The sequence below is a fragment of the Haplochromis burtoni genome, unplaced genomic scaffold, assembly GCF_018398535.1.
Source record: "Haplochromis burtoni strain Fernald_Lab_line unplaced genomic scaffold, NCSU_Asbu1 Contig_25, whole genome shotgun sequence".
In the NCBI taxonomy this organism is placed as follows: domain Eukaryota; kingdom Metazoa; phylum Chordata; class Actinopteri; order Cichliformes; family Cichlidae; genus Haplochromis; species Haplochromis burtoni.
The window spans coordinates 2,804,182-2,814,960 of record NW_024582386.1 but is presented as its reverse complement, the minus strand read 5'-3'; the positions used below and the strand labels follow the sequence as shown (position 1 = coordinate 2,814,960).

The 10,779-nt window shown below is 41.3% G+C and overlaps 3 protein-coding genes across 4 annotated transcripts; all 3 read right to left on the bottom strand.

The window, feature by feature from the left end:
• Positions 1-299: 299 nt before the first annotated feature.
• Positions 300-3,171, bottom strand: LOC102295324 (receptor-transporting protein 3). Of its 2 annotated transcripts, XM_042218926.1 has the most exons (4): positions 3,037-3,171; positions 2,678-2,849; positions 2,124-2,200; positions 1,920-2,037 (listed from the first exon to the last, which is right to left on the bottom strand). In XM_042218926.1, exons 1-4 carry the CDS (start codon positions 3,110-3,112, stop codon positions 2,000-2,002), a joined length of 363 nt encoding a protein of 120 aa, XP_042074860.1. In that variant the 5' UTR covers positions 3,113-3,171; the 3' UTR covers positions 1,920-1,999. The 2 variants fall into 2 exon arrangements, with proteins under 2 accessions (XP_014187614.1, XP_042074860.1); XM_014332128.2 differs by having other exon boundaries at positions 300-2,200.
• A 1,759-nt stretch (positions 3,172-4,930) lies between these two features.
• Positions 4,931-6,293, bottom strand: LOC102308134 (receptor-transporting protein 3). The gene is made up of 3 exons (XM_005917439.3): positions 6,166-6,293; positions 5,805-5,976; positions 4,931-5,334 (listed from the first exon to the last, which is right to left on the bottom strand). Exons 1-3 carry the CDS (start codon positions 6,179-6,181, stop codon positions 4,974-4,976), a joined length of 549 nt encoding a protein of 182 aa, XP_005917501.1. The 5' UTR covers positions 6,182-6,293; the 3' UTR covers positions 4,931-4,973.
• A 2,702-nt stretch (positions 6,294-8,995) lies between these two features.
• On the bottom strand, positions 8,996-10,199 carry LOC102307808 (receptor-transporting protein 4). Its single transcript, XM_005917438.3, has 3 exons — positions 10,080-10,199; positions 9,791-9,962; positions 8,996-9,593 (listed from the first exon to the last, which is right to left on the bottom strand). The coding sequence occupies exons 1-3, from the start codon at positions 10,087-10,089 to the stop codon at positions 9,239-9,241; spliced, it is 537 nt and encodes a 178-aa protein (XP_005917500.1). The 5' UTR covers positions 10,090-10,199; the 3' UTR covers positions 8,996-9,238.
• Positions 10,200-10,779: the final 580 nt, after the last annotated feature.

The following is a 10,779-nucleotide window of genomic DNA, read 5'->3' as shown; positions in this document are numbered from 1 at the left end:
TCATCATCGTCATCATTTGTGTATGTTATTGGTTGCATGTAAATGCCTTTTATCTCTCTGATTTTGTTTATTGACCTACACCACAACTCCAAATGTCTTTTAGTCACTCAGTCTTTTGGTGTCACCAGCTCCAACAGTGCTCTACCAGCAGACCAACAAACTACACTGCATTCTCAGCAACTGAGTGAAAGCCAAGCACCATCATTTTGCTGCACGTGAGTTTTGGATACAGCCTCTGCATTTGGCCTTCCAGTACAACCTGTAGATGTGAATGCCTAGGTATTGGACTGCTCCATCAAGTCCAGGACAGAAACGGGGAATATAGCCATCCTCTTTCAGAAGCAGATGATTACTTCCAGACCACCCCACAAAATCACCCACCAGTGCGCTGTACTAGTAAAAACAACTGAACTGTTATGTTATTTGCCACAAACACTTTGGGGTTAATTCCTTGTGTGAGTTTGACAAATTACCAGTGTGATATATATATGAACATAAATGATCATAGGCCAGGAAAGCATTTGTATATCTTTGTCCCCTTACCCTGCAACCTGAGACAATGCACCACATTTTGATTGGCTCAACTTTACAAGTCATCACATGTGAGAAGTGCATCTAACACCTCAAAAAGGAACAGGAAATGCACAAGTGTATAAAGAGTTTAATATAAGAGCATAAAATGAAATCTCAACTTCAGTTTTGATATTGAGATACATGATCACACAGTCAAACCTTCAGCCTTTACAGCTTGTGCACATTTATCTATTTAGTTACAAAATGAATATCAAAGATTCCCCCAAAGATTTTGGTGGGATGTGATAACCACAGTTGCAATTTGGGAAATGAACAAGGCGAAACTTATTTATTTGCTTGTTTAATAAAACCTCTCCATAAACATCATAACTTCAGTGTGATACAATATAGAATTATATGCATAGATTGTAACACAAAGTGCAACTAACAAAAAAAAAAGCTAGATCAAAGTACTGTTTGATGTACCCACTCTGTGTTTTTGAGTATACAATGCAGACATATAGTTTGCACACCTCTGTAATTAGTTTGTTATGTTGTGAGAATTTGGGGCCAATCAGAAATCTGCTTGTAAGTGTCTGAGTCATTCTGACCCATGAGCAGTGAAACGGTATCACGGCATCGTTAAAACTCCTGTTTTAATATATCAGCATCACATGTTTCACGTTTTTCATGTGAAACCTTTGTCTGCTAAACATAACAAATACATGTGGTGAGAAAAAAAGCATCAGATGAGTGGAATGATGACGCAATACCGATAAACCACCCATCCATACATCCATACTTCTTTCGCTTATCCGGGGCTGGGTGGCAGCAGCAGCCAAAGCAAGAAACCCACCTCCTCCAGCTTATCCGGGGGAACACCAAGGCGTTCCCAGGCCAGCCGAGAGATATAATCTCTCCAGCGTGTCCTGGGTTTGCCCCCAGCCTCCTCCCTCCTGATAAACCAATTCAAGTAAAAGTACAGTAACTACAATTTTTGGATTATACCTCAAGACATCACACCAAACAAACCAAGAAAATAATCAGGACACACCTTCAGGTTGCACAAAGTCCAAAATAAACACACAACAGTGATGAAATCTTATTATTGCTAATGAAGGTTTTCATATTCTTTATTATTATCAATAACTTAGATAATTATGAATAAACCAGCTCATTAAGGAAACTTTTGTGTGTAAACTAGAAAAGAAAGATCTCAAGAAAACAGCAAACAACCAGACTGCCACTCTCTTTACACCTCGCTGTTGCGCGCGCGCGCACACACACACACACACACACACACACACACACACACACACACACACACACACACACACACAACTTATCATTTTGATCATCCTGACAGCACAAGCCAAAACAACAGGCCTCACACAGGGTTTTTTCGTGGGGTTTGGACCTCCGTCTTGTAGCGCCTGAGTCACCTTCTTTATTCTCATCCTCCTCTCCATAGCAGTTCTTCCGGATTTCAGAAAACAATCTGAGCAGAGCCTCTTTCGCCTCTTCCTTGTAAAAACCAGGGAGATGAAAATTATCGTCTTGGCATCGCCGGCAGGCTTGTCCAAAAGGCCGCATGGTCACCGCCCCCTTACCGCCTCTCAGCCGATAACGGAACAAAAGCACCACACGCACCGAAGGCCAGATCCTCCTGCAGGATGCACACTGAAAACTGTGGGAGAAATTATGACTATAGACTCTGGTCAATGATGATTTTCAGGTTAGTAACTCTGTCTGTGTCCCATCAATGCTTTGAACTGATGTTTTTCAGTTTCAGATTGCCACGTCAGCGGAAAGCTTTAGTAATGATTCGCTGGGTCAAACATACCATGCGAATCGTCAGAGTTTTAATAAAGCAAGATAACTGTTCAATTATCGCTGTAACTAAACTGCAGAACCTGTTTTCCACACAGAATAGCATTGTTTTAATACCGTCCACTGCTGCTCCCTGTCACACAACAACCTCGACAGGTGACCCACCTGCTCCCGTGAACATGAATAAGGTGGAGACGGAAAAAGCACAAGACAATCTTTCAATTTATACCCACTACCTGAAAAATAATTGATGCCTTTTTCTTTCCAGCATAGTTTCTACTATTATTATTACATACAGTGTAAGGTAAATATGATTTCATTAAATTAAACATACTTTCCATAAGCGCAGTGGGAGAAGACCTTCCAGCCTCTCCTATTTTCCTTCTTGGATAATTTGTCTGTCTGTTTGTAGCTGAAGGTGAGCGACCATGGCTCTCCATAGTCCAGCGCATTATCCCCACAGAAGAGCTCCTCAAAGGTGTGTGTCCACAAGGAAGGAGCCCAAGCTGGACAAAGAGGAGAGGGAAGGACGTTAGGCTTATGCTATGCAGGCAAATCACTCTTATATTTGTCATTACAAGAACACAGGAAACGCTTTAAACGCCTTGATCAAAACAAATATGCAATGCATTAATTACAAATCAATCACCCATATACGCGTTTAAAGAAACAAATAGTAGGCTGGTGTGTTACCTGTATATCTCGATGGTCTGATACATAAAGTCTGATATTTGGAGACCTTCTGGGAGACGAAATGAAACGTTGACATGAGACAGAGTTTGACTTGTGAATGCTGCTCTGCAGGCAGCCTCTGTTTATTTATGCGTGATGTGTGGAAAACGAAACTTAGAATTCACGTTCCGTCTAGCGACTTGTGCTGCTAGTGTGAGATAGTGCACATCTTGAACTCATACCAACTAAATACACGGCCAGTATTGCAGATACCAAACTTATAAAGGTTTATGTTAGGGAGAGCAGTGTGATCGTGATCTATGAGATGAATCATCAGCGGTTTTCCAAATTCTGAACACATTTTAATGATCTCTAAATCACCGTAACTTTTACCTTCATACTATATGAGATTATTTCTTGAGTCTATGAAAGGGCTGTGACAGTGGGCTCTGTCTCTGTGCCGAGAGTCTGGGCCATGTCTGGGGGATTTCCTTCCTCCTGTCTGCATTTATTTTTGCTGCTTGTTCCGGGTGAAAAGTCTCTTTTTCGTGCTCTTTCATATCTTTATATAAGTTGGTGTTTTTGCCACGGTAGAGAATTTCCTTCCAACACCCATTATTGTTTGCAGTGTTTTAATCTACAGCTATAAACCAGCTCAACGCATCACTATGGCTCTGCTCAGTGCCACTGAGTGACCGCAGGGCAACAACAACAGTAGGGAGTGTGAGAGTGCGCCTGCATGAGAGGAGAGGGGTCTCCTCCGATGAATGGGAGCAATGTACTGAAATTAAAGAAGGGAAACAAACTAAAGTATCACTCCTATCACCTTAGTATCGATTCGATATCAGTGTTGTATCGATATTATATCAGGATATATTTACCCACAGCCACCAGCGATGATAAGGAACAGCTTGTGTTTTTTGTTTTATTTAATTTTTAATTTAATTTTTTTTCTTTACAATAGTCAACACCTATGAGTCGTAAAAGAACCCGATTATGCGCTGAACTGCATGCGTCCCTGCTGAAACCCAAAGATGTTTAGTAGCGAGAAATAAAAGTTTTAACAGTCTTTTTAAAAGCAACAGGAAATAAACAAGTGTCACACAAGATGATCAAGATAAACTGTAGCTTCCCTTTATTCTTATAAGGCATTCAGATGTGACAGGCCTCAAACCAACACCATGTTACATTCATGTAAAGCAGGAAAAAAACTAGATCAAATACTGTCTGATGCAGTCACTCCTTGTTTAAACATGTAGGTACACTGTTGCACACGTTTTTGAGGTACTTTGCATGCAGTTACTTTATCTGGGAGAATTTGCAAGACTGACTCTATAGCCTGCAGTTTAGTATGACTCCGGCTGTACCTTGGTTTGCCATGCTGTTAGAATTTGGGAGCATTCATAAGCTTCCCTGACAGCTAAAACTGACCATTGTTACTTCTATGGCATGTACGTTTTAGTATAATACCAGCATTTCTGGTTTCATGTTTTTACTTGTATCTGGTATGACTATCAAATAAATGGGGTGGAAAAAAGATCTAATCTATAGATGAATGTGAAGTACAGCAATTTCTAGCACGTCTGCCACACAAAACAAATCCATAACAAACCAAACACCATAAACAAGACTTGATCAGATTTTATTAATAGCCACAAAATACAATGAACGCACACAAAAGTGATATGATCATATACTGCACCATGAATGTGGATCGTACTCTTAAAACTGTTAACTTCAAGTGCAAAACAGATAGAGTATCCCAGGAACCAGTAAACAAGAAAAGAGTTTCTCTGAGCACTTTTAAGCACACACACACACACTCTAGTTATTTTTTTTTGTTCTGTTGGTTTATGTTTTGGTGTTTTGTGATTTGTTTTTATTATACACACACACTATTTTATAAGAGACACACACACACACACACACACACACACACACACACACACACACACACTCTAGTTATCATCCTTGTCATCCACACAGCAATGGCCCACACGGCATGCCTGGCACAGGTGGTTCTTGTGGGGTTTGGTCTTCGCTTCAGACTCTGATGATGGTCTTCCATTGTCTTCAGCCTTCTCCTCATCCTCCTCATGGTAGCAGTTTTTCCGAATTTTGTAAAACTGCCTGAGGAGGGCTTGTTCCACCTCTTTCTTGTCAAAACCAGGGAGATTGAACTTGTCACCTCTACAGCGAAGACAGGCCTGACCAAAAGGACGCATAATCACTGTCCCTTGGCCCCCCAGCAGCCGGTACCGGAACACCAACCTCACCTGCGCTGAATCCCAGGTCTTTTTGCAGGATACACACTGAAATCTGTGGAGAAATGATTACATGCTGTGAGGTACACATTTATTTTTATGTACTTACATTTATAGCTTGCTTTTTCCACATGTAGTAACTGAGCCTCCCTATGAGTCTGTGGATCAAACAGTATTGTGTGGTTCTCTGAGTCACCATAAAGAAATTACATTTAGCAGCAGAACCAGTTTTTTAATCACAGAATGACATTGTTTTGATTCTGTGTGCAACCTCCTCCCATTCACACGATCATTTGTCAGAGAACCTGCACACTCATGTGATCAGAGAGAAGGTGGAGATGGAAAACTACAACTACACCCACAGTCTGAAACATGTTGCCTCCTTTTTTTCTTCTGGTTTTGCTATGCTGTTGCTATGGATTTATATATTTTTAATATTTTTATGTTGTCTTGCTATTGTTTCACATTTTCAGTAACTATTACTTTACATATGTTTACGTTTTTATTGTTTATAAGTTAACATACTTTCCGTTTGCTTGGTGAGTGGAGACCTTCCAGCCTTTCTTCCTCTCCTCATAAGTGATTTCATCTGTCTTGTTGTAGTTAACCTTAAGAGTCCACCGGTCTCCATAGTCCAGCTCACTGTCATCATCCAGCAGTTCATTGAAGGTGTCATACCACAAAGAAGGAGTCCATTCTGGACAGGAGAGGGAAATAAGTTAGGCTGATGATCTCAGTGAATCATACACTTTTACAGAGATCAGTGTTATTTAATGTTGTGTAAAAGCAGAAGAAATGGTGTGCTGTGATGTGCAAGTGATGCACACCTAATCAAAAGAAATGTTTCACTGCCGCAAAATTAAAAAAAATACATTAAAAAAGTTACCTGTCGATGTGGCCATGTTTCTCGATGTTTTGTTCTGTAAACCGAAGAACTTCTGGCTGATGCGATAAGTCACCGATGCTTATCAAGTCGCGAATGTTGCTCTGCTGCACGAAGCGTCTCTATTTACATCCTGAGAGCAGCTGTGCGTTTGGAAAACGAAACTTAACATCGCTTTCATTTTCCATGCAGCCATGTCCGACCTAAACAAGCCGGTTACAACAGAGCATGCTGTTATTACAGTTTTTGCCCGTTGCCTGAACACATTTTGCAAAACTTTGCTCATTGTGCCAAAACCCTAAACACAAGTAAACATGACACAACACTGGGAAATATACCATTCACATCTGCACCAAATTGAAACTCTATCAAAACCTAAACTCTGCTGTCAAAACCTAAAATTCCTTTGTCAAAATGTAACTCTGTTGACAAAATGACACATACTTGCATCATATGCAAACACTGACAGATCAGGGGGAACACACTAGTCTTCTTTATATAAAGCACTGCAGTCTTTGATTTCCATTGTTCATTCAGAAGGCACATTTTCAGGAGACACATTTGCAAACAACCAAAAAAGCAAATAGGCCTACTCAATATTGTACATTGCAGTACCATGAATTCAGATAAAGCAAAAAAAATAAAAAAAACAACAAAAAACCCATAATACAGTAATAGAAAAAACACTATACTGTAAACAAAAAATCATGACAATTGTGCATACGTGGGCTCATGGATCCCGCCGTCTGTTGGGGTCTGGCCACAGGACCTCATCAACATCGCAAGCAATGTCTCTCCCGCTAGGCACCGGGGAAAATATCCTCTTCCATGTCAAAACCATCCATGGATTGCTGTCACCTGAATGTCGCCGCAGGCCTGTTCCATTGCCTGCAGAAGAGGCATGCAGGCATGTAGTTGGCGGTCATATACACGCCATCTCCAAGCCGAAAAAAATTCCTCTATAGGGTTTAAAAATGGTGAGTAAGGGGGCAAGTATACCACTTCAAGTTGACTGTGGTTGGAGAACCAGGCCTGGACCAGAGCAGCCCGATGGAAACTGACATTATCCCATATCACCACAAACCTGGGCTGATCTGGTCTGTTCTGTACAACTATATCATGGAGAGCATCTAGAAATGTGAGTATATGTTGGCTATTGTATGGACCTAGTTTTGCATGATGTGCAGAAGCCCTCGAAGGCTTATGGCGGCACACAATGTGATATTTCCCCCGCGCTGCCCTGGGACGTGCACAATTGCCCTTTGGCCAATTACATTACGACCCCGTCGTCTTGTTTTGCACAGGTCGAATCCAGCTTCATCAATGAAAATGAATTCATGAGGCTGTGCAGCTCCATCCATGGCCAAGATTCTCTGTAAAAAAAGAGAACATATTACTGTACTACAGTGCTACACATACAGAACCCTCACCCCATCACACGGGTACCTGTGTAGCTCTCAGAATGTATTCATGTGGTACTGATATGGTACATATTCAGCTCAAAGTCCTTTGACCCTGTCACTGTTCCTCTCAAATGGGACTCTGTAGAGCTGCTTCATGGTGATGCTGTGTTTTCCCAAGATGCGTCTGATGGTGGTGATGCTCACATGGTTTATGTTGTTGAACACTTGCCTGTCTGCAAGTATTTGCTTTCGTAGCTGGTGGAGACGGATGGCATTGTCTGCCCTCACTAGGTCCACAACGGCAAGTTCCTGCTCGTTGTGTGAACAGGCGTTGGCGTCCTCCCCCAGAAGGTCTTCGAGTCATTCTAGAGAAATACAACCACATATTGTCATCGGTTTGCTTATTTTTCTTACAGTACTTTACTGTATGATACTGTATCATCCACTGTACAACACTGTACTTCAATATAAGTAATCATGGTATGTTTCACAGAAACTACCACTTTGGCTGCAAAAGGAGCATTAGCACCCTGCAATACCCTGTACACTTGATATGGTAACTGTAGAACAGTACTATAAAAACCATCTGAGTAGAGTAGAAGGCAGTGAGATGAAGACAGACCTGTTTTCTAGTCGGAATTTCTTATTACAGATGCCACTGTGAAGCGGCTTAGATGTGGGTGGACTCTCTGCCCAGCTTCCCTCATAGTCAGGCCGTGGTTGATGACATGGTCCACCAAAGTTGCTCTTATATCATCAGAAATATGGGTCCGTGCATGGCCTCTTTGACCTCCTCCTCCTCTTCCTCTTGCTCTCCCTCCATCCATGCTTGCAAAGTTCTTGAAATGGCTAAACTGAGGGCTTTTTGTGGTTGGCTAATTGGTGTTCAGTTTTGCAAGTAAGTGCCTTCAGGTGTATATTTGAGTGGTTGCAATTACCCGATGTGTTTTGTATTTTGGATACATGTGTTTTCCAAATGGCACCCTGAAATTTCATTTTTGAACGAAGTGTCTTATGTATGAAATAGAGTGTAGTATGCAGGACCATGTGTGTTGCATAAAGGAGTAAGTGTGTTGCATAATTGCAACCAGAGTGCAAAGCAGCACTTTTGTTTAAGGTATGGGTACATGTGTTTGAGGTATGGTAACAAAAGCTTCAAGTTGTGTTACTTTAGTCTAAGCATGGGTTTATAGTGTTCAAGCAACGAGCAAAAACTGTAAACTGGCTACAAGGCGCATTTCATATTTTAAAGATTAATTGGTGGGTGTGTGCTTTTCATGTCTAATCATCTGTACTAGTAATCACTTATAAATCATGTGTAGTTTCAACGTTAACCACATTTGAACTTCATCTACAGTGTAGATGAGTGCGTCATGTAAAAGTGCAGTAATTTCTGCCTCACAAAACAAATCCAGAAAGTAATAAAATCCATAAAAGAAGACTTGATCAGACTTAAGACTTTATTAGTAGCCACAAATACAATGAAAATCACACAAAAGTAATAGAATCACATACAGTACAATTAATGTGTATCATATAAAGACTGGTAACTTTAAAATATGAAGGAAAGGTTTGTGTGCAAAATGCATTAAAAAATCCCAACAAAGAACACCCCCCCACCCACACACACCCACACACACACACACACACACACACACACACACACACACACATTAATCATCATCTTCATCATCCACACAGCAAATGCCCATGCGGCATGCCTGGCACAGGTTCTTCTCGTGGGGTTTGGTCCTCGCTTCAGACTCTGATGATGATCTCCCACTATCTTCATCATCATCCTCCTCATGGTAGCAGTTTTTCCGAATTTTGTAAAACTGCCTGAGGAGGGCTTGTTCCACCTCTTTTTCCGCGAAACCAGGGAGATTGAATTTGTTGCCTCTGCAGCGAATACAGGCCTGACCAAAAGGACGCATGATCACTGTCCCCTGGCCCCTCAGCAGCCGGTACCGGAACACCAACACTACCCGCGCTGAAGCCCAGGTTCTTGTGCAGGATGCACACTCAAAACTGTGGAGAAACGATTAGACTGTGTTAGGTCCAAATATATTTTACGCGCTTGCATCTATATCTTGCTCTTTCCACTTGAATAGCTACGACTCTGGTTGAAATAATACTGTGAGCGCCACATAAAGCGAACAAACACTCATGTATTCATATGACCTGCATATTTGAAAGTTTATAAATGTAGGACATGCGGCACATACTTTCCACGGGCGCAATATGTGGAGACCTTCCAGCCTCTCCTCCTCTCCTCCTCGGTGACTCTGTCTGTCTGATTGTAGTTGAAGTTGAGAGTCCACCGGTCTCCATAGTCCAGCTCATTGTCCTCATTCAGCAGTTCGTTAAATGTGTCCAACCATAAAGAAGCGGTCCATTCTGGACAAGAGAAGACGATAAGTTAAGCTGATGCTGTCACAAAGCAAAGCGGTCTGTTTTACAGTACAAGATCCAAACAACCAGCACAGGTGCAAATTCTAAACTAAACCATGTTACCTGTGTCCATGTTGATCGATTGTCTGTTGACTGAAGAGCTTCCAGCTGATGCGATGAGTCGCTGATGTTGTTCGAGTGGTGAATGTGGCTCTGCTGCTGGAGCGTCTCTGTTTATATCCTGAGAGCAGCTGTGCGTTTGGAAAACGAAACTTAACATCGCTTTCATTTTCCATGCAGCCATGTCCGACCTAAACAAGCCGGTTACAAAACAGTGTGCTCTTATTTAACTGGCACATTTAATTATTTTGTAGATTTTTGGTGGCTGTGGGTGAAAACTGAATTGGCTAAGAGGGTATGATCGCCGCCTAACATCACGGGCAAAAGTCAGTCGGTCACCTTTGTGCTTTAGTCAAGAACAGTCAAGAACTACACAACCTCATTTGCTTTTCATGTCTAATCATGTGTACTAAACGTTAACGTTAACCACATTTGAACTTCATCTAAAATGTAGATGAGTGCGATAAACAGATAAACTGAGAGTATTCATGTAAAAGTGCAGTAATTTCTGCCTCACAAAACAAATCCAGAAAGTAATAAAAGCCATAAAAGAAGACTTGATCAGACTTAAGACTTTATTAGTAGCCACAAATACAAAGAAAACCACAAAAGTAATAGAATCACATACAGTACAATAAATGTGTATCATATGAAGACTGGTAACTTTAAAATATGAAGGAAAGGTTTGTGTGCAAAATGCATT